This window comes from Hyaena hyaena, unplaced genomic scaffold (assembly GCF_003009895.1).
Source record: "Hyaena hyaena isolate Hyena2069 unplaced genomic scaffold, ASM300989v1 scaffold_62, whole genome shotgun sequence".
Classification (NCBI taxonomy): domain Eukaryota; kingdom Metazoa; phylum Chordata; class Mammalia; order Carnivora; family Hyaenidae; genus Hyaena; species Hyaena hyaena.
The window spans coordinates 3,375,630-3,399,657 of record NW_024080694.1 but is presented as its reverse complement, the minus strand read 5'-3'; the positions used below and the strand labels follow the sequence as shown (position 1 = coordinate 3,399,657).

The 24,028-nt window shown below is 38.4% G+C and overlaps 1 protein-coding gene across 2 annotated transcripts; it reads right to left on the bottom strand.

The window, feature by feature from the left end:
- Nucleotides 1-482: 482 nt before the first annotated feature.
- On the bottom strand, nucleotides 483-23,887 carry ZHX1 (zinc fingers and homeoboxes 1). 2 transcript variants are annotated; one of them, XR_005528415.1, is made up of 5 exons: nucleotides 23,536-23,887; nucleotides 16,657-16,769; nucleotides 4,836-7,685; nucleotides 4,365-4,432; nucleotides 483-2,071 (listed from the first exon to the last, which is right to left on the bottom strand). XR_005528415.1 is itself a non-coding variant. In XM_039232007.1 (4 exons), exon 3 carries the CDS (start codon nucleotides 7,458-7,460, stop codon nucleotides 4,839-4,841), a length of 2,622 nt encoding a protein of 873 aa, XP_039087938.1. In that variant the 5' UTR covers nucleotides 7,461-7,685; nucleotides 16,657-16,769; nucleotides 23,536-23,887; the 3' UTR covers nucleotides 483-2,071; nucleotides 4,836-4,838. The 2 variants fall into 2 exon arrangements, 1 of the variants encoding a protein (XP_039087938.1); XM_039232007.1 differs by lacking the exon at nucleotides 4,365-4,432.
- Between the last annotated feature and the right edge of the window lie 141 nt (nucleotides 23,888-24,028).

Genomic DNA, 24,028 nt, shown 5'->3' with positions numbered 1-24,028 from the left:
AGTTATAGTTTCTGTTTGGGATAATGAAAAAACTTTGGAAATAGTCGTGATGGTTGCCCAACACTGTGAACATCATTGAATCATGTATCTTAAAAACAGATAGAGTGGCACATTTTGTTATGCATAGTATGCCACAAGGTTTTAAAAACTCCGTTAATAAAATAGAAAAAAGTCACTGAAAACTACTACTCACTGCTAACTTTTATTCTGTATTCAAGGACATAATCGACCAGGAGAAGAGGGTTTTGCTCTGTCAAATAAATATATTTAAAAGCTAGCAAACATCAGAGCAGAACGAAGCGCCAAGTTTTTAAAAGAGGTGTGTGTGTGGGGGGGGGGATTACTACTAGTTATTTACAGTTATACAAAGTTAACATATTGCAAGGGAAGCATAATATATATTCAAAGGCTTCATTTCCAATACTTGACATTTCAAATTTGAAAATATTAAAATTATCAAACAAAACTCAGACCATGTTAGCAATGGTTTAAAAAAGGGAGCAATTTAATCATTATAATACAGAGTGCTTTAAGAAGTTTTTAAATGTGTAAAAGAAAGAACAGTTTAGTGCATTAAATTGTTACAGTCTTTACATTGCTTCTTCTTAAAAAAGTTAACAGTAGTATGAAAAAGCCACCCACAAAGCCAGCTGTCTGAGTGAAGAAATCAGCTACATTGCAGCATTTTGGAATTACTAATAAAGCTATAGTTAAAAAATAAAAAGTTTATAAAAATGAAAGCAGCATGCATATTCAAGGCTTTTTCATAACATTTCATTAGCTGACAAACATTTAGGTAAAAACAAGAGCTTAATATTACTCATTAAATTAGACAAACTGGCCAAGCCCACTACATCCGGTCATTCAGAAAAACATTTTAAAATGCAGAGCTGATTAAACTGAACATTTCTCTATGAAGAAAGCACATTTTGAAAAACAATCCTATAGTCACAAAAAAAGGGTCCTTCTCAACATGAATGAACAGCACCTGTCTTTACAAAGTTTATAAGTTAGTATGAACTTTCAGTCTCCTGATATGGCAAGAGTTAACAGTTAACACTCCCATAATTCATAAGTGAAAAGCTAACCTTTAACTCATTACGATCAGTTCAGAATTTTTTCTCTATTCACTGAAATTGCTACCTAGAGTTTCACTGAAAGAGAATTTCACAATTCTTGAAAATTCTGATCTGATACCTGTACAAACATCTCTGATTTCTATATGATTGTAAGAAAACACTAACTATATATTCACTACATGGTACTTCACATTTTTGGTAAAATATTTATTTCAGAGTTTCACCCTATCCAAATTCTTATGCCATTTTCTTTTTCCTTCTTCAATATTGATTATCTTCAGTTTACTACAAAGCAAATTCAGCTTCTGATGGAAAAAAAATGAAGAGTATTACAGAGTAAGAGTGGTGCCTATGAATGTGTTCAATTAAAGATCCAATCATTAAGGGCCAAAGACACCACAAAATCTTAACGTTTCCAACACGTGTCAATTGGCTGTTTTACATTAAAATGATATAAGCCCACGTACAAATTTTATTCTTAGTGCAGGGCCTGATAAATAAGACATAGAAATAAATCAGGTTCTTCTTTTTCCTGTTCCTAATAATTTTTACTCTGTAAAATGTTTGGTCACTCAAAGCTATAAGCTTAATCACGTATCAAAGAATACAGGCAATAAGGCCCATCTCACTAGACATACAGTATTAACCTGGACAGAATATGAGGACAAGCTCTAGTGGTCATTAAACCCCCTCAGAAAGTCTAAGAATCAGAATGTCTCCATCATATCAGAATAAAAATGTACTATATTAAAATTTGAATTTTTACAAGTTTTTTTTTAATTAGTGTTCTATTTACATTGCAGAACTTCCGCCAAATGCAGTAGTTTAACTTTGGCACAACATTAAGTTCCATTTCTTTTGGGCATTGGATCCTATCTTTTGAGAATGTGTATGCCCCAAAACGTTTTCAGTGTCATCAAAGTTTGGGCCCATTCACAGTAAATCAGACATCTTGCTTTGAAGAATTGATTCTCCTCCAACATTTTAGGCAGCTATAAAAGAAAAACATAATAAAAACTAAAATTTTAAAGAAAACCATATTTTAATGTTTATGACTTTAGAAACAAAAATTATACAAATTAGCCATTGAAAGAAATCCTCTGTATTTGCTTATTAATACTGAGATCACTTGCTATATATATATATATATATACATCTTATATAAAGCACTAGATTTTGTGTACAACTCCTGTGTATATATTCTGCATACAGACATTTTCACCTATATGTAATAATTTATTAAAAAATTATTAGTAGGATGTATATATTTCATTGTCAGTATTCGTTTTTTTTTAAATTAATTAACATATATTTTGAGAGAGAGAGCACACAAGCAGGGGAGGGGCAGAGAGAGAGAATCCCAAGCAGGCTCATGCTCAGCATAGAGCCTGACATGGGGCTTGAACTCACAACAGTGAGATCAAGACCTGAGCCGAAATCAAGAGTCAGACATTTAAGTGACTGAGCCACTCAGGTGCCCCTTTGTTGTTAGTATTTGTAATAAACAGACTGAAATCTAAAGGCTCTTGTATTGTTTTCTGTTTATATACAAGGCTAGCTTGTGCAAAAGATATAAATGTATCTCACCTTTTGCAATAACTATTTTGGAAAAGTTTTGGTTACTTATTTTTGGTAAACTGAACCATTCTTAAGTGAAGAAATAGCTATTTAGAGGAAACTTATGGTGAATCCTTTTATAAGATGAAAAAGTATTTTGTTAAGCCAACAACAACTTATTAGGGTGTTTTATAATTTAAGACTTTTTGCATATTTTAAAAGGCATGCTTGAATATGTACCATGAAAGTGCCTGTTTATTACATGTAACTTTTTGAGAATGGTAGCTTCCTACGTATTTTCTGACCACAGTATCCATGAGAGTATCAATACAGAACATGAGAATTATCCACACTAACTTAAAGTCAAACCAAACTCTACAAAAACGTTCCCATTATTTTCGGGAGACCAGAGCTCCCTGGAGAACACTGCTCAGGCCACCACAACCGCAATGACAATTCACTACAGCAACACATTTGTTGCTTTCATCTTCGCCAAGTGAGAATTCTTGTGTTTAGCAGTAAAAAGAAAAAAAAAAAAAGCCTGTTAAAAATATTTTATGCATCTGGGTCAGAAAATTTCTGACATTAGGAAATGGAGGCAGCATTCCAGGTAAAACCTGCACAAAACTGTTCAACTGCTTGTGACGTATATCCATGCTCTACAACCTGGAGTGAGGGTCTATTCTAAGACAGGTGTGTTAAAAAATAAAATAAAATAAAATAAAATAAAATAAAATAAAATAAAATAAAATAAAACAGGTGCATTTTTAGTTTCATCTGTTTTTCTTCCTGAAAAAAAAAAAAAGAAAGAAAGAAAACCTGGAGAGGACTGCTAAGCAATAATAAAAGTGCCTGGTACATATTAAGCCCTCTATAAATAATTGCTTAGCAAAATAAATAAAACCAGTGAGGCAGACATGGGGAAAGTAAGGAAACAGCTCACAGAGTAACAGAGCATAAAAGTAGAGGATGGGGTAGGGATGCAAAAAGCTAAGGAAGGAAGTAAATATGTTCATACGATAATGAGACCGATGCCTTGTTTCCTACATTACTGTTTGAGAACAGTGGAGTAATTTCTGATAATAAGATGCTTTGGGACTAGTGGATAGACATATGCAAACATTTCGTGACAAGTGCATTGTTCTCAAAAAAAGTATACGTTTTCTCCTGGAACACTCTACAGCAGAGAGTAGGAAAGAATACTTAATATCCAGAAGTATTAAGAATTGAAATCCTAACTCCGAATCTGGTATCTGATTTGCAACTACATTGCAATTTTAATTAACTCAATCTATGAACGAATTAAAATTTAAGGAACATGCCAAAGCTTTCAGATTTAAAGCATATTTACTTGCACTTTTATAACAAGAGATACATTTTTAACCAAATACAGTGTTTCTGCTGGTAGCAGGTTTGTTTTATATCAAAGAGTGAAAAGATACTTTAGGCAACTGAGTTAATTTAATATCAAATCTGTTATTTACCTTTTGATCTCTAAGACAGAAATAATTTATATCACAGTTTTCAAAAACAGATGCCATCTAAGCCAACGTGAATTTACATAGAGCCTAAAACAGACCTTTGGCTTTCAAGAGAAAAATTACTGAATAATTTTAACACATAAAGCATCTTAAACTCAAGTTAAAAATCTAATAGTTTGGGGATGATACAATGAATAAAAAAAGATACCCATTTTCACCTAGTTTCCTAAAACTGAGCAATCCTCACCCCTGTGGTAAGTCTTTCCTTCGGTATACTTTTCCCCTTCTTTTTAGTTTTCGTTTTTGAATTCTTTCCTTAAATAGGCAAAAAATGAAGCTTTAGTGAAGGAGGGTTGCAAGCAATACATTTTAGTTATCTTTAGTATTTGTGAGTCCACCCCACCCCCCGCCCCATCTCCCTTCTCTAAGAATGGGCAACTTTCCCTTAAAACAAAGTAAAAAAAACATCTGACATAAAAACTAAATCTTTTAAGCAGCATTAAACTCTACATAATAAACCTAACAATCATAATAATCAGACTATACATGATAATCATGTATCTCTTGGCTACAGTCATGGCCCCTGGTCCTCTTATTACGTAAAAGAAAAACCATTTTAGGAAAAAAAAAAAACTATCAAAAGTGAACACTGTCAGGTACAAGGTAACTATTCTAAAGGTATGTGGTTGAGGAATGTACACTCAGATTAAAAACTTACATCTCAGTCATCGGACTTCGAAAGCTTCCGCTTCACATGTCGTGGGGGTTCCCAAGTGTCACTATCATCGGTTTCTTCTTCGTCCTCTTCCTGATCATCAATGACTTCATCTTCCTCCTCATTTTCCTCAAATAATTCTATACCTAACTCTGATCTTCTCTGTCTTTCTGCAAACCACTCTCTGACCTGCTCATAGCCCATGTGTGATTTGTTAACAAGTTCGTCAAGGTCTTGCTCATTAAGAAATTTGTGCTTCAGGTAATAATCCTTAAGTATGGCAGTTCCAGTTTTAAATTTTATGAGTGATGGCCCCCTGTCCCAGTTGTTCATTCTCTTGCTCCCTCTCGGCCGCCCACGCGGCCTTCCTCTTCCCCTTCCTTTGGGTCTCCCTCTCCCCCTTTTCCTGAGGGAAGACAGGCCATTCATACTACTCGAATTGGCGCTCTGATAGTAGTAGTACCATTTTAAGTTTCCATTTTTCCAAGCATAACGGGTGTCCCCAAACCAACTAACTATGTCTGTTCTCGCAAGCCCGCTTTCTTCCGCCAGCTTGTCATACTCCTCCGGCGACGGCCACTGCGTTCGGACAAATGCACTTTTAAGCATGTGCAGCTGCTCGGGTGTTTTTTTACATACCTTGCCTGTACTCCCTGGCTTAGACGCACCAGATTCATCTCTGGGAGAAGTTTCTCCAGCTTCTTCTTTGGAACTACCTGCATTACTCTCCTCTATTTCCATTTTCTCTTCCTTTAAAGCTTTTGATTTCTTCTTCTCTGTAAACCAAGCATCAATTTCCCTTCTGGTAAGTTTGGTTTGCGCTCTTAACCTATTTAATTCTTCATCCGTAAGTGCGGAGCTGTTGAGAAAACTTGCCTGAAGGGCGCGAAGCTGCTCTGCAGTCTTCTCTTTAAACTTCTGGGGGGTAAAGTCGGGAAAAGGGTTCCAGGACTGTTTAGGCTGTGAAGTAACAACGGTTGGGGATTCCGCGGTTTCGTCACTGGAGTCTATAACGATAGTGGTGGAGGAATCATTGTTGAGATGCAAGCACTGATTACTCTTCGAATTTCTCTGGTTGTACCTTGTGTCGCTAAACCATTTTTTAATCTCTCCTTTAGTCAGGCCTGTGATTTTCATAAGTCTGATAATTTCTGAATCGTGGGGAAACTGATTTTTAAGGTAGCTAACTTTTAGTTCTGCCAGTTGCTCTTTTGTCTTTTTTGCCCGGATGCCAAATGAATCAGGGTTCGCCACGGTGGTTTCGTGTTTGACCAGCTGCGGCGGGGGTGCGGCTGCTGCTGCTGGCTTTGTCTCTGCCGCGGGCTGCGCAGCGGGTGCCTGACTCTTCTGCACGTTTGTTTGATTTGGAACCCCCGCCACTGTCAAGGCTATAGGTGCTGTCACCGGCAGGGTGTTTGCTCCAGCTACTTGTGTAAGGACCAGACCTGGCTGACCAACTATTTGGCATGTCTGTAAAATGGATGGTAAACCATTACTTCCTGTGGAGATGTGTGTAGGAATAACAGTTATGGTCTGAGGTACAGTGTGTACTGTTCCATTGAATTGTTTTCTTCTTGCCTCCTCTACTTCCTCTGGAGTCCAGCTAACACCATGTTTGAGGCGCTGGGCTGAAAACCATATCTTGATCTGTTCCTCTGTGTATTTCGCTTGGGCAGAAAGAACAGTAATTTCTGACATGGTTGGGTAAGGGAATTTGTTGTAGGTGTTAAGCAAAAGGGGGTTGTTATCCAATGCAGCATTGTAGGTAGGAATGCTATTAACGGGGATTAAGACTTTGGGAATCAAACTGGAATTCTGCTGAGCTGAGACGGCGGTTATCACCTGTGCTAACCCAGGAAGAACTGCTGCTGGGGTCACGACCGTGCTGGCGGCACCTGGATGTATTCTGTTCACAACGGAAGTGCTTGTGTTAGATTCAGAAGCTGAAGAACTTGGATTTTCCACAGTTTCTTCACGATCCGGTTTGATTTCATTCTCTTTGTCTTCAGGAACATCCTCCACTGAGTTATGGTGAACTGTAATCCGTTTGTTCTCCACTTTATTCTTCATCATTTTCATAATTGGAGTTTTACTGATAGATATTCCTGAAGAAGAAACTTCTGTAGGTTCTGCTTGCTCTGAGTTCTCCTCTTTAACAAAACTCCCATCAAAGGTCAGATCATTTATTGTCTGTTCAAAGATTGTCTGGTTATTTCGTTTCACCATAGTCAACTTAAAATTCTCCTCTCCTGGGTGATATTTCAGATTATGCTCAGAAAGTGCATCATACCTTTTGGTAAGAAAATTGCATTCGACACAAACGTAGGATGAGTTTAGCACTACGTTGGGATGTTCTGAATCCACATGAAAAGTAAACATATTTAGATCTGGGGTTTGAAAAGTACAATATTTACATTCATAGCCACCTTCAACTTTTTTATTTTGCTGATTGTCAGAATCCACAGATTCATGAACTTCTTCATCACTTGAGATACTCTCTGCCCTTGTGTTGTCTACAGGTGTAAGCACAGGAGGACCTTCATCCACATCTGAGAGCAACTCAAGATCTGGATCTTGCTCACTGGCCAGGACCATGCAGGGTGTTGTGGATTTTCGTCTGCTTGCCATTCTGATGTTATGAGGAAAATCTCAGGGGTGATTAAAAAGCATTGAGGCTTAAAACTGTTCAGTATTCTTCATTTGAAAACAATGGCTTTTGGTTCTTCAAGTCCATTTTTGTGTTCAACCAGTTTCATTAGCAGCTTTTTCATGGTGCAATCAAGTAAAGAGCTTATTGTTGGCAGATAAAATACTGTTGAACTGCTGAACTTTTTGAAGCACAACTCCAATCACCTACATTAAAATAAATTTTAAAATGTTTTTAAATGTATAATCATGATGTTTTAAACAAATTACAGTTATATTTCACTTACATGAAGTTGTTGGATAGCTCAGTTATAAAGATCTAGAATAAGACCAGAACCGGGAAAAAAGTCCTCTAAGGAGGATGATGTCTCCAAGCCAACTTCCTGAAGGTCACATACTATCCTCATGGTCAGCCCCCAGGCTTGTTTACTTGGATTTTTCAGCCAGCTCTATAATAAAAGGGAAGTGGGAAAGGACTCTGCTTCGGTAAGCACACTATTATCAATGTGAAATGATAATCTGTTAATAAAGGAGGAACTTTAAAACTATAAAAAGCAGTCACAGGTACTCAGAGACTCCGGCCGTTAAGTGTATACAAAATACAATCCATCAGTTATGCTTTCTTCCTCCCACTGGTCTGTTTTATCATTCCAGTAGCATGGCCAAGTATGGACAGAAGCAGCAACGATAGATATGAATGATCAAAGTTTCAAAACCATTATTCTTAATCATTCTTCACAATGCTACCAGAATTTATAAAACATCTCATCATATCAGTCTCCTGACTTAAAGTTTCCCCAATGCCAAAAGAATGAAGTCCGAAGTCCTTACACCACATGTAGTTCTCATCACAACCTGGCCTCAACCTTGATTTTCTGCCATCTCTCTCCTGAGTCCTATTTCCTTATGCTTTGGGCACATAGACACAACTGCTGTTCCATGGACACACAATGAAGGCTGTTCCTTAGGCCAGGACTCTCGTTTGCGCATGTGGTGTGATGATCTTGTCTTCTAGATCACCTCCTACCCTTAACTTGGCCCGAACTCATCCTCAGTTTATCTTCCAGTCTAGCACTTACTGTGTTGTGGCAGAGGAGTGTTACATTTCTGTCCCTCAACCTATCCATGCTCCTGCTCTCCTTATTATAGGTTTGTGTCTCATTCTCCCAAGGACCTTTATATCTTCAATCTAATGCTCTCCTAGCTTAACTGTCTCATTCATTTCTGTATCCTCTTTGCATACAGGAAGCCTAGAAGTAGGAACTCACTAAATGTTTATTAACTTGAACTAGAACAAATAGGAAAACAGTCGTAAGAAACTCAAATGCCCTGAGAGCATCACCACAGAGAAGAGTAGCTGAAATTTACAAGAATGACCGTGACTCATCAAGAAAAAGTGATTTATGTTCATACAAATACATTTTAATAATTTTGTACCCAAATATTTAAAATAAATTTTTAATGTTTGTTTTTGAGAGAGAGAGAGAGAGAGAGAGAGAGAGACTTTGTGTGTGTGTGTGTGTGTGTGTGTGCATGTGTGTGTGTGCGTGTGCATGGGAGGGGCAGAGAGAAGGAGACAGAGGATCTGAAGGGAGCTCTGTGCTGACAGCACAGAGCCTGATGCAGGGCTCAAACTCATGAACTGTGAGATCATGACCTGAGTCGAAGCAGGACGCTTAACTGACTGAGCCACCTAGGTGCCCCTAAAATAAAATTTTAATGCTACCTCAAAGAAAGGTGGTGTACTTCTGAAGTCTAAACCAAATGAAAATGGAAATGAGGTAAGTGGTCTCATTTACTCTCTACCTCAAATTAGAACTACTTTCATTCACTAGTATAATCCTTTTCCTAGCTGAACTGAGGAGGAAAAGTTTACTTCAAAGATTATAAAGCAAAACTGGTCTGTATGAGGAGATATACTGACTCAGTAAAAGGAGAAAACTTTGTAGGAAACTGAACTGTCTAAAGAGAGAATGCCCTGCCTCTGAAGGCGGCAAGATCCTCTTCACTGGGGTTACTCAAGTACATACTACATATCCATTTGATGGATCCAAGCAATGGATGGAAAGTTGGCCTAAATATTCCTCATTCCCTGATTTCCCATATTATAAAATAAAAAGCAGGGCACCTGGGTGGCTCAGTCAGTTGAGCTTCTGACTTTTGATTTCAGCTCAGGTCATATCACAGCCGTGAGATCAAGCCCCATGTGGGGCTTGTACTGAGTGTGGAGCCTGCTTAATTTTTTTTTTCTCTCTCTCTCTCTCTGTCCCTCTCCTCTCCTCTCTCTAAAATAAAAAAAAAATAAATGAAGCATCAGCTTAGTAATAATAGTATCCTATTCTCAAAGAATCCCTATTCTCAAAGGTGCCTTTTTAAAAATTTTTATTTTTACTCTGGAATATACCTTTGATTTCTAAGGGAATATAAAGAAATCACTGATATTTAAAATAATTTCTTAACTGAATGTTATAAACTAAACTAATGCCATCTCTCCTATGCAATTCAGTAGGACTTGAACTATTTTGTTCAAGGGCTAGCATAGCTGTTTGATTATTTTTTGTCATTAGGGAGAGGGAATTCCTCAAATAGCGTGAAGTAGCGGAAGAGTAATAAATGAGCAGCACCCACATTTTTGGCAATGAGGGAGAACTGCTGAAAAGCGGGGAGTAAACTATTTTGTAACTGTTATTCTCCTGGAATCTCAGATTATATTTAATTGGGTACATACTGATAGTTAAAAATCAAAGCTAGAAGGGTTTTTTTTTTTCTGGAACTACCTTTCCTTAGTGATGCTTTTCAAACTTTTGTTGTAAGCAAGAGAGCCCTTTCTTCAAACAAAATTCTAGGAGAAGCCCTGGGGCAAAACAGATTACAGTACAGCTGCCTGGCTGGAAACGCAGAAGGGCTAAACTACTTCCTGACCCAGTCCCACGGGCCGCACAAGCCCTACTTCCACCTCTGATAGGTTCTGAGATGGGTCTGACAGCCTGGACCCTAAAAACTTAAACACTTTCAAGACAATGTATGGGTGTCACCAAAAATCCTTCTCCGCTTACCACTGCTGAGCCGTGAACTTTGGAAATGAATGTGAATTTAATGTGTCCTTCAGGTTGTGTCAGCATAGAAGGTAGGGCCTGGGCACCCAGGGCTGGACGGAGTAGCCAGTACTTATAAGAGACACAGAAGAGAGACGTGAGGCGCTAAGATCTCCTTATTTCTCTGGTTCTCTAGGTCTTAGGTTAAACTGCCTACTTTTCATTATATCTAGCTTAAAAATAAGAATTTGCTAAATTATTATTTTTATTTCTCTTCCTTATAGCTCACTCTTAAATTTGTAAGAATGTTAGCAGATATAAACAAATTTTATTTTATTTTTAAAAAAATTTTTAAATGTTTTATTTATATCTGAGAGAGAGAGAGACCGCGTGAGCAGGGGAGTGTCAGAGAGAGAGGGAGATACAGAATCTGAAACAGGCCCCCGACTCTGAGCTGGCTGTCAGCACAGAGCCCGACGCAGGGCTCGAACCCATGAACCATGAGATGGATGCTTAACCGACTGAGCCACCGAGGCGCCCCAGATATAAACAAATTTTAAAAGCTTAAACATTTTTTGATAAGTCATAAAATTACAAAATGTTCATACATTATTTTATAATCTAATGATGTATATGCAAAATTGTGCTTTTTTTCCTTTGAAAGCATTGGTCTTGGCAATGTAACCCTAAACAAGCTACTTTAAAAAGAAGCTTTTTAAAATAAAGTCTTCAATAATGCAAAAGACTCAAACCTGATAATCTTGGGTATTTAAGATCGCCTCAAGCTCAGAGGTGATCTCAAATACCCAACTACACAGACCCAAAAAATACTCTTTTCCACTTTATTCCTGAAAACTGTTTGCTTACATTTTCCTAACAAAACCAGAGTCACTATATTGTTTAACGTATTTCCAAAGGGAGACTGAAAATCCACAAAAGATCCTCAAGATTTGGTCCAATGGCTCAATTTTCTATAATGTATGTAGCTCAAAAATAGACCAAAGCACAAACAAAGGCATCCTCATGGTCCTGATTATAAAGTCATAATTTTCAGGGAAGCAGGGAACTCAGTATAAATGCCTCACTTTTATGAAAGAACCCCAGGCCCAAAAGAATAAATTCACAGAGGCTCTGTGATCTAAGATAAAACCACGTTCTGGAACCTCCTCTGTCACTCTGTAGTTCAGTGACTGGAAAAGTTACTCAATATCAACCTCAGTTTTCTCACCTATAAAACCAAGATTCTTCAATTCAAGAAATTCACTCAACAACTATTTGCTGAATGTCAACCATGAGCCAGGCACACAGTAAAGTGATGACCATGACAGACTGCCTCTGGTGTGTCAGATACTGGCAGTCGAGCAAGAAAAACAGGCAGTAAAAATTACTTAAAATAACTATGATCAATGCAATGAGAGAGGAAGTATCAGGAACTCTATGAGTACATTGCAGGACACCTCTAGAAAAGCAGCAGAAAAGGCTGAGCTGGAGAAATAAGAATGGTGCCATCTACCTCAGAGGCTGATCGGAAAAAAAAAAATGCTGTGATACACAGTAGGTGCCTAATTAATGCTCTTTTCCAGTCTCTGAAAAATTCTTTTGGGAGATGAAGAAATACCATTTTATTTAGTATTATTTCCTTTCTTTCTCTCTCTCTTTCAAACAACTAATCAGCTGACGAGGCACACAAATTGAATGAAGAAGCAGAAAAAGACAGAATAAGAATGTCTTTGGTGTGGTTCCAATTTATTTCCTTTTATCACTGAAGTGCAACAGGGCTGAGACAGGAAAACTGTCATACAGAAATCGCTATTAGCTGACAGTCATCCTCTACTTGAAGGTCAACTAACAACAGAACTCAAAATCAATTTGGAGAAACTTGCACTATTTACCTGTAAAGGGGGGTAGAGTTCAGTTGCACAACTGAGTAGCTACCTAGGTGGCTTTGAAATTTAAGCACAAAGTGAAGATTGTCAAATAAAATAAAAAAATATGCTTTAATTGCATCCAGCACTGTAGCTATAATTATACTTGAGAGCTATTTTCAATTAACTTTTCAGTAGAAAAATGGTAAAAAAAACAAAGAAACAAACAAAACCCACCAAACCTGATCAATTAACTGTTAAATTATCCTTAAAAATGGTAATCAAGAGCAATTAAGGAATATGAAAAAATATTTATCCATTTACTATTACATTTTTTAAAGATCATAACAAAATTTGCATATTAATTATAAAATAACTATGGGAAAATACGTATGAATATGGACAAAAACTAGATGAGAATATAAAGAAATGAAATTTTCACATGACATTACTGGTGAAATTTTTATATGTGCTATTCACAGATTTTCTTTAATACTGTTACAATATTGCTTTAATATAAAATGCAACAGACAGATCATTTCAAGGCCTTAAAACTGCAAATAGGCTAGTATATTTTGATGGTCCCTGTCTGCAGCTGGAAACAAAGTTCACTTTCTATTTTTAAGGCAAAACATGGGCTTCATAAAGGTTTTTTTTCAGGGGAAGCAGAAACCCTGAGTATATATGACATGCAGACATTTTGGGAGCTGCTGCTCCATGGTCTGAGCAGTCAGACTCGCCCTCCCGAGCGCGTGGAATCTGTAGCGAAGGGGTCTAGGTCAAGTCAGTTTCCATGGCTTTATATGAATCCTGGCTCTTCTGCTGAGGGTAGGGTACTTCTCACACAATTCATGATTCTTAACTCATCAAAATAATTATAACACAGTTTCTCTACAGAAAAGCATTTAATGAAAGCAAAATTCGTTTTATCAGAGTATAAAAACTGAGGAAAGAATGTCCACTTAGCTCTCCACTATATCCCCAGGGCCCAACACATTGCCTATCAAGGCCTCAATAAAATTTGCTGGGGGAAAAAACCCGTCTTTAAAATATATCTGTATTATGTATTATAACACTTTACCTCATTAAACACTCATATATAGAGGAGCTATAAAGAACAAGTGGCTTATAGTAGATTACTTCCAATGGTAAAATTCTTACTAATAAATTTACCTTAGTCATTAGAATATTAAGACAACTCAAATATTAAACATTCTATTTATTAAAATATAGCAGTGAATATACAACAAATATTTATCAACATCTATAATTCTGTTGTAACAAATCAGTTTTACATATGAATAGTACATGTCTAAATTTGTGGACTACCTAAGAATGAAACAAGGGAGATAAATTCATTTGCAGAATTAGTCCTGAAGTGAAATTCAGGAGAAAAGTGTTGTAAAAGCAGCAAATGCGAATCTGAATTTAGAATCATTATTTTTCTGTTAAAGGAAAAAACTGTTCTTTAATGGTGCTCTACATTTTTAAAGAGATTAAAAAATAAATTCTCAATGTAATATACTATAAACAGTAGATTGTTTTAAATTCTGTGCTTAGTGCTACAAAAAAGTCTAAAAATTTTTATACTTAAGCAGAACCATAACTATACTGAATTTCCACGCCTCTATTTTTTTTTTTGGCCGTCTTATACTTCAAATTAAATGATTAATAGATAATAATTTATTTGGCTAGTTAGCCACAAAAGCATATTATATTGGTATTTTATGTGAATAAAAACTATTTTTATACCAATTCTAAGTCAAATATGAACAGTTATAACTATAATTTTTAAGGATCATGTTAGCTTTGAGCTGGTACTAACTGAAAGAAAACTGTTCTCAGGGTAGCTAAAATATAAACTGAGACTCCTTTGGGATATGTATTCACACCTATACTGAGAATTCCTAGAACTCTGTATTCTGTTTAGTTTTACTTCTTACTCTCTGAGTCACAGTTCTGTTTAGCCAGCTGAAAATCCTTTTTATACATTTGTATTCAAACTAAAAGTTACAAATCCACCCAAATCACAGAATGTCTGAAATAATAATAGGAATAAAGAATAATGGGGTCTAACTAACTAGAATTTAAATAAAAGTTTGAAAAGACAAAAAAAAAAAGAGTAATGGGGTTAAATTAAAACAAATATCCACCATATGAAAAAAAAGATGCTTTTTTTTTTTTTTAATGTTTATTCCTTTCTGAGAGACAAAGAGACAGAGCGTGAGTGGAGGAGGGGCAGTGAAAGAGGTAAGACAGAATCTGAAGCAGGCTCCAGGCTCTGAGCTGTCAGCACAGAGCCTGACATGGAGCTTGAACTCATGGACTGGGAGATCATGACTTGAGCTGAAGTTGGACACTTACCCAACTGAGCCACCCAGGTGACCCAAGAATGCTTTTCTTAATTAAAAAAAAAAAAAAAAAGAGCAAAACAATTTTGGCCTGTACACACTTGAGGCCTAAAAGAGAAAATGTAAAAACATTTAGAAACAATGGTGAAGTTCCTAAAAAATATAAATGAGAAATTTGACAACCCAAATTTGTACCCACAGCAAATGTTTTTGAGAATTACACTAACCTAGAGATAACCTAAGAGATAAATCTCTAGAAAATTGCCAATATAGTCTCAAGACAATCACACAATACAAGTATTAAGGTGAATATAGACGGGGTGAATGTGATAAAAATGAAAGCATCTAAGAAACTGGCCAAAAGTCATCGAATTTCAGAAGATCCCTTTGCTAATGCTAAACTAAAGCTTTAGGGTTTCGAAACTATCTTTTCTACCTGTTCTTTTCCACCTGAGAAAGCCAACCTTAATACTGCTAAACATTAAAAGAAGAATGCAAGCTGGATAGATTTCCCCGCAGATTTGAGGAGTGAAATGTCTTTGAAAGGTCTCTATGCTGGGTCGCCAGTGTGGCTCAGTCGGTTGGGGGTCAGCTCAGGTCATGATCTCAGTTTGTGGGTTTGAGCCCTGCATTGGGCTTCTATGTTGACAGCTCAGAGTTTGGAGCCTGCTTTGGATTCTGTATCTCCCGCTCCCTCTGAGCCTCCCCTGTTCATGTGTGTTCTCTCTCACTCTCAAAAATAAATAGACATTAAAAGCAAAAAAAACAAGGTCTCCAATATCTTGTTTTCCCACCTTCTGTGAAATGTAGGTAGGTATATAACACATTGAGAGTGATACACAAATAAGTACTATGGTAGAAGCTCCTGTATTTGTTATTAAAGTTTATAGTATTACCCCCAAAGTAATTTTTTGCTGCAAATAGTTTTCCCCTAATTTTCTCAGGGAGTTGTGTTAAGTCTTTCACAGACAGTGTAACATAAGAATCCATTGCAAGTGAGATTATCACTGAGAGGCTGAAAAACCATTCATTTCTGTTACCTTCCCCATTTATAAAATAAAATGTTATGTGTTTCACTCAGGATATAATCATTCAATTATAAAAATACTTTGAAAGATAATAGTAATTAGTATTGGTATTATCAACTTTTAAGGACTCTATCAATTTTTAAAAAATGAAAGTTGAACCACCACATTAATAGTTATGGAATCTTTCCTAGTACTTTCTGGAATCATCTAAAATATCAATCGGACTAAAGTGTAAATATTTCAACACTATAGTATGTAATCTAATGCTTGTTATAAAAGCCAATTTATGTCAGGCAAATAAAATATAAAAGTAATTATGTACAAATATATTCAAATATTTAAAAACTGGCACGCTTTACTTACAACGTATTTGGATATTTAATCGTCAACATCCTAAATTTTTATATTATAATTAACTATTAGTAGTAGATAATATATTGTAAATATATTTTCAGGAATTGATTTTGCAAGTCTTGAAGCCCTTTTTCTGGATATAGGCAAAAAAAAAAAAAAAAGGTAAAATTTCTAAATTAGTTTCCCTACACTAAAGGCCTCTGCCTTCAAGACGTTTCATTTGACTTGTTTGCCACTGTTATCATAGCACCAGGTACAGTGCCTGACACACAGTGTATTTCAGCAAATATTAATTGCAAAATCAATTATTAATATGCCACTTAGATTTACCATGAAGTGTGATGCGGTTTCCTTTGAAATTAAAGCAGCCAATATGTCTTTATTTTTAAAGTTTGAAAGTACATTTCTTAACCAAGTGTCAAGACTAAGTCTGCTGCTTTTTAAAGAAAAGCTTTTAAAACGTTAGGCAAATATAGTATCATGGGATCTAAAGTGAGCACATTCAGAATCTGAGTTTTACCACACCCAAACAATGAAACACATACTTGCCACAGCTTCCTCAGCATTCTGTTCTTTGACAAGGACAGTGTCCCTTCAAATTAGGTGTTTAGCTCAGGCCATCATTACCAACAGGTCTGAAGTACCTATCTGCCATCTCCTACAAAAAAACAAAAAATAATATCACTTTATCATCCTAGATATAATTCAGTCTTAGGACTTTAAAGGTTATGCCTTAGCTTTTTAAAAATAAATATAATTTTGAAAAAAGTTTAATTTCCTCATAGAAAGTGTGAAAGAATCATTTAAATGCCAACCCCACTGTTAGTAAGAAACACAAAATTTTAAACATTTTCAAAAATTCTATTTATATCATATAAAACAACCGAGTCATATACTATTTTCACTATTATACTATTTTCAATAAAATATTTCAAAATGTGACTATATGCAGGCTATGATATAAAATCTGAGATGAAGAAATTGGGAGTTGTAAAATATTAGTACACAAAAATTAGAAAAGACAATTTAGTTAAACTAAGAGGTGGGAGGACATGTATGTTTCTATGTTTACACAATAAACCCACTGATATTTGTATCCTAATTTATACTATGTATTAATTGGAATGGAGTGGATTATTAAGCTGGCAACAAGCTAATAAAAGTTAAACTAGGGGTACTCTACCCCAAAGCATGTGCTATGTAATAGACTGATCTGTGTCTATTTCATTTTTGCAAGAGAGCTACTACCAAATGGCTTTTCAATCAGTGTGTGTGAGGCATCAGACTGTACAATCAAACAAGCTGAAAATCAGCCTCTGAAATTGACATACGTGTCCAAAAATGTTGTAGTGTATTATTTGGAGAACTTAAGCCAACCAGGAAAATTTAATAAAAACTATAAATGCTTCTCTTAATAAATACCAGTAAATAGTGCTTTTGAAGGGTTGAAGCATTTTTGTTGTTTTTCTCAAAGCACCGAAACTCTGTAAACCACAGTGAATAAATATTAAAGAAGATTATTTCCTCCAAATAACTTACTCTTGGATTCCATCTGTTATTATATACATGTTCATCAAGAGGTTCTCAAGCCATAATGGAAATATAGCAACCCGTTAGTAAAATACCTCTAAGTTAAGTTAAAGCTTAGGCTGAATAGTTACGACTATTTTCATGAAAAGCAAAAGAGCATTTTCCTGGTAGGCCCAGCGGAGCATCCTGTTATCTGCAGCCTGGGATTCTACAGTTTCATTTCCTGGTATCTCCTTGTTTGGAAACTCCTGAGCCATCCATCTACAGGATGTGGACTAGAAGAGAACATAGGAAACAGCTGCCAAAGAGGGGAAGTTATTTTCCAAAATGAATTATTAATAATATAGGAAATTGGTAACCTATTTGAACTCATTCTTAAATCACACAGTAAGTGCAAGGCATTTTACTGAATAAGAGTCTCTTGAGAAGAGCTGCTGAGACACGTGAAGGCACAAGGCAACTGGAGCAACAAACGAGCTCCGCCATGCTTCTGGATGAAAGGCACACTTGCCTGATGTTATTTCAGTTCCCGGTACTAGGGTTATTTTAGAACACTTCGCTCTAACTCAAAGTAACTTTAAAAATTTTAAGATTAGAATGAACTTCAAATATTAAAGAAGTCATCTCAGCCGTATATGTTATATAAGAAAACAGATGAGTTGTTTTGGCAGAAGATGGACTGTGGACTGAAAATAAAGATGAAGAGGTTGGGCTTTGGAACTAGACTGCAAGGGTTGAAATCTCAGCTCTGTCACTTACTAGCTATGTGACCTTAGACAAGTGACTTAGCCTGTCTAGGCCACTGCCCCCTCATTTAAAATGGGTCTCTATGATCACATATTTAAAATAACACATGTAGGTGCGCCTGGATGGCTCGGTCGGTTAAGTGTCCGACTTTGGCTCAGGTCATGATCTTGCAGTTCACCAGCTCAAGTCCCGCGTCGGGCTCTGTGCTGACAGCTCAGAGCCTGGAGCTTGCTTCAGATTCTGTGTCTCCCTCTCTCTCTGCCCCTTCCCCACTTGCACTCTGTTCCTCTCTCTCTCAAAAATAAATAAACCCTAAAAAAAAAAAAATAAACAGGTAAAATAAAATAAAATAACACATGTAAAGTGTTTGAAATATTTCCTGGAACTCAGTAAGTCCACAATTACATTTTTCTTTTCTTCTTCTTCTTTTTTTTTTTTTTAAGAAAGAGGGTGCAAGTGAGCGAGGGGCAGAGAGTGAGAGAGAAGCAGGGCTCACCTGAAGCAGGGCTTGTGTTTTACCTGTTTACCTGAAGTGGGGCTCAAGCTCACCCAAGCTTGCCTGAGATCGTCAGTGTGGGACTTGAACTCATGAACCATGAGAACATAACCTGAGCTGAAGTCAGATGCTTAATGATAGAGCCACCCAGGCACTCACGTTTTTCTGACTTGTATTTAAGGTGTTTATTTTAAGTTATACAACAAAGGAAGTCTTCACATAAACCATGCTAAATGTTGAAACATTATAAAATTTTTTTTATTATTATTTTATTTTAGAGAGAGGGGGGGAGAAAGGGGAGGGGAAAAGGGGGAGGGGAAAGGGAGGGAAGGAGAGAAAGAGAGAGAGAGAGACAGAGACAGAGAGAGAATCCCAAGGAGGCTCTACACTCAGTGCAGAGCCCAGCTTGGGGCTTGATCTCATGACCCTGGGATCCTGACCCGAGCTGAAATTGAGAGCCAGACGCTCAATTGACTGATCCACCCAGGCACCCCAAAACATTATAAAATATTTAAAAAGTCTAGGCAACAATCAATTTTATTTTCCATTTCATATCTTTGAGCATATTACGCAATGCTACAAGTTGGCTTTAACAGATAGATATTTAATCAAGCATAATTTTATACCCCCACTCCAACATACACATACTTTCTCTGACCTTAGCTTCAAGGACAATCATTAATATATGACACATTTTAAAAGGTGTTTCATAGAACTAACAAAGCTCTTATATAAATCATCTTACTGTAGAATTTCTCATGAAGAGAAACTGTTCTGTCCTCCTCATGCCCACACTCTCCAGGACAGTCCACGCCCAGTAAAGTCTTAACACACTTCTTTTTGACAATATTGGAAAGCAAAAGGGGATAGATTAAGTACAGAAGAAATACATCATCATGAATGCAGTACTCAGAAATATCAAAATCTTTCCATCTCTTTTCATTCCTCACAAGAACCTAAAAAAAAAAAAAAAAAAACCCAAAACAAAAAAAGAAGAAGAAAGAGAGAGAAAGGAAGACCTTTAGGAGAAAAGGGAGTCAGAAATCCCATGGGAAATATGAAATCACTAAAATTTATTGACAAAGTTTGTTTTACTTAAAATGATAAATATGTATATGTCTATTACTTTAATGTTTTGATGTTTGAGATAGATTTTGAGAATATTTTTAAAAAATTTAAAAACTGAAAACAAACACCCTGCATAAAAATTCTGACTGCCTTGAATGCAATTCTTAAACTGCTCATAAAAACCTCTTTCCTAAGTATATCATATTTGTTTAGATCAAAGGTATATATTTAAATATATATTAAAAAATATATATCTTGAAGGCATCATGGAATATTGATTATGTAAACTACAAAGATTCAATATCCTTTAAGACCAAAACCTGGCAACTACCTAAAAATTTACATATATATTTACTTTAAAAATTAACTGTATGAAATACAGACCTCCAAAATGTAAACTCACACGTATACCCTGACTAATAATCTAAATCAGCAGTCTCACCCAGGCAAATTTGGTTACTCACAACCACAAAAATATCAGAGCAACAAGGATACAATAAAATAGATCAGTAATATTATGGAAACACTGGTTATTATTCAAAGGCTAGCATCACACAGTGTTTTCTCCTTTCAATTAAATGTAATTTAAATTACTTTTGAGATTAGATACAATGATTTAGAAGGATTTTAGGTTAGAAACAATTTAGATGTCAATGTGTTACTCTGGCTACTACCATAAACAGAGCAATAGATATTTGCAAACACCTCCCTGAATTAATGAATATGATATTAGATTAAAACTTAGTTTAGGCACTGAAATTTTAACACTGCTAATATTCAAATAAGTAGTCTCCTGAGCCCAAATCCACAATGAAGCAATGTACATAAAAAGGTTACTTCCTCAGCTACATTTGTAGTCATTTTAGTAATTTTAAGAGTACTTCCATTTAAATATAAAGCCATGATTTAGCAAACTAAGTCCCAAAGAACCTATTTTCATGCCCAATTAACATTATAAGAAAGAAAACAGAAATACATTATAACATCATCTTTTAGTCTTAATGCAAAATAGAATAAAAAAGGGAGAAACTCTGCAAAAAGAGCCACCTCACCTATGTTATTAAGTTCATTAATAAAATAACATAAAACTTTGCTCACATTTATTGGGGGGAAAAACCCTGTAAGTATCATCAAAGGTGAAATAATTGTGACATCATCAACAGACAGTCCCCCAAACCCAGTGAAATAATAAGCTCACTATATGCGAAAGACCTCTACTGCTAATGAGTGTTCACCAGCACAAGCACATTTATGTTTTCAGCCCTAGGATATTTTCAAACCATCTGGCATCAATGCCACTCTGGTTCATCCAGCCTAATCTGTCCATAACTGAATACAGAACTAGAGCTACATGATGCACTTCGGGGACACCAAAGAATAGCTCACATGTATAATAATACTCCAAATGCACAGCTCTCAACCAGTTTATACTTGAAATGTGTTTGAGAAGCATTTCCATGAAACATGCTAAGGCTCTTTTAAAAATACTAGAATGGTTCAAAAAACCTGTATGAATCATGGCTGTCATCAGTTACCCAAAAAAAAAAGTCTTACTTTTTCTCTCTCTCTCATTTTAGTCCTGATCATGAAATAGAGCATTTGAAGAGGTACTTCTACAAAGATTCACTGATAAGTGAAACACTATCAATTCTATATTGAAAGAACAGAAGATTTAACATTTTATTGTGCATTTTGCAGAAGATTAGTCAGCTTTGCCCTAAAATGCTTAGAGCAAGGAGGGACAGATTAAGGGGGGAAAACATTCATGAGGGCCCTCTTATACCCTGTAACGCATTACTGACTTTGGCAGCACCCACATTTCTTTTGCTTGAAATCAAGAGTCAGACTTGCTACTTGAGAATCTTTTTTTAAATCTATGGATACACTGAGGTCAACATCCCTGTTACAACCAACGTCCGTTCATCCTCACTGTTGGCATAAAAACCAATGACTTTTGGGGGGATAATTTTTCAGAAACAAAGATAATTCATGTAACACCACATAACACCAGTTGAAGCTCTCAGACAAAGACTGAGGAACAACGACCAACACCAACAAATCTAAAGGTGCACTTATGTAGGTGGGTACACATACACTCCAAAGCCACAAACAGGCACTATTCCTGGAGGGAAGGCTGCTTCTTCCTAACTGTGAACCCTTTATTTTCCAATCCTGTGACTTCCCTCCCTTTTCTGTGATCCTCTTAACCCCCCAAAAGAACTGCTTTTTCCTTTCAAGTTACATGGAATCCCAATCTAACTACATTACAAACAATCAGCCTTTCTTTACATTCCCCCTCTCCCCCCAAAAGATTAGCTCCTTCTCACGTTTTTCTTCAGCTCTGGGGTGTGATAGAAAAGCGCTGGAGAATTCCCACTCTGCCCCATCTCTACCCAGTATCTACCCCCCTCTATCCACCCCTTTCCCCGCTTCCCACCTCCCCTACCCTGAGTCTTTCATTGAAGCCTTGCCAGAGCTTGTTCCGTCGCTAACCTAAACTACGGGTATCAAACGGAACCTTCTCCTTTTCTGGGGTTTTGCTCTTGTCTTCCTGTTACCTACGGAGGGGAGAGGTGGAGGGAGATGCACGAAACAAAGAATTTCAAGACTCTGTACCTAGAAGTTTGGCGTAAATCCGCGGGGAAAGGGCACCCGCCAGGGGTCTTCTTCCCGGCCATTAGAACCCGCTCCCGTCCCCTCTCCCCTCATCCCTCCTTCCCGGCACTTCATTCCCCGCCAAGATTAGGAGACTGTTCCGTTAGGCCCCAAGGCTCCGGGGAGTCCCTGGTCGGCCTCTCAGTCCGCCTTCTGAAAGGGACGGATAACACTTCCATTCTCTTTCATTAACTTCTCCCAGTTTCCCTCAAAACGGAATACAGTTCTTAAGGACTCAATTCTGAGTCTTGCCCCGAAGTGGGGGAACAGCCTGACCCCGAAATGGATGCCCAGTCTTCTCTGAAGTGGGGTGCAACCTCCAGGGAAAGGTTTCCCGGGGCTCCAGCCCCAATGCCAATGCGCTCAGCTCCAGCGAGAGGATTTTTCCTTACTCTCCGAGAGACAGTCCCCACGAGGCCACGGCCCCCGCAGGGCAGGCCTTCCGAGCTCCCCTGGGACCCTTAACATCGCTGGGGTCCTTCGTCCACGCGGCGCCCTTTCCCCCCACTCCCCCGCCCCCCCGAGCCCCGTCTTCACTCCCGTCAACAGTCTCAAGTTGCTCGGTGCTCTCTTAAGGACCGGAGCTGATAGACCCCCACAGAGCCCACCCGCAGCTCCTTCCACGGCCGCAGACATCCCGAAAGCGCGAGGGACCCTCGGGGGTCTGTCCCTCGGCGGCGATTCCGCGGCGCGAGCAGGCCGGGTCCCTCCCCCTCGGACGCCCCGCGCCAGGTCTGCCCCGCCGCCTGCCGCCGCCGGCGCGCTCAGCCCCCGGGGTCTCAGCCCCGGGGCCGCCCTCCTCCGGCCGGCCCGCGCGCCGCTCGCCTTCCCCGGCCGCCGCGCCGCTCGCGAGTCTGCGCCGCCGGTTCCCACCCGCAGTCCTCGGGCGTCCCGGCCCACTCGTGGCGGAGCCGGCTCGTGCCGCTACCTGCAGGGGCCGCCGCGCCTCTCAGCGCCCCGCCGCCGCCATCTTGCATTTCAAACCGGCTGCACTTTTCAGGGAGTCAACTCTGACCTGTGAACCCTACACCCGGAACCGTTCAGGGCCGGCACACGGCCTAGGCAGCTCGGCGGGCCCTGCAGAGCGTGGAGGGTCGGGGGTGGGGGTGCGAGGCGAGGCGCGCGCCCCAGCGGCCGACCGGGGGCGGGGAGGGAGGAAGGAGCCGGCCGAGGCGGGGCCCTCCCGCGCGCGCGCCGTCCGCGCGCCCCCACCCCGCTCCGCGCCAGGCTCTCCACTCACGGACCCCGCTGCTCCCCTGGGGTTCGACCCGGGCCTCTATCCTCAGGATTGGCGCACGGGGAGGTAGGGAGCCGCCCCGCCCCTCTGTCAACAGAATCCCCGCCCCGGCCCGCTCGAAAGCCCCGCCCCCTGTCAGCAGAAGCCCCGCCTCCTCCAGGTCTCGAAGCGGCCCCGCCCCTTG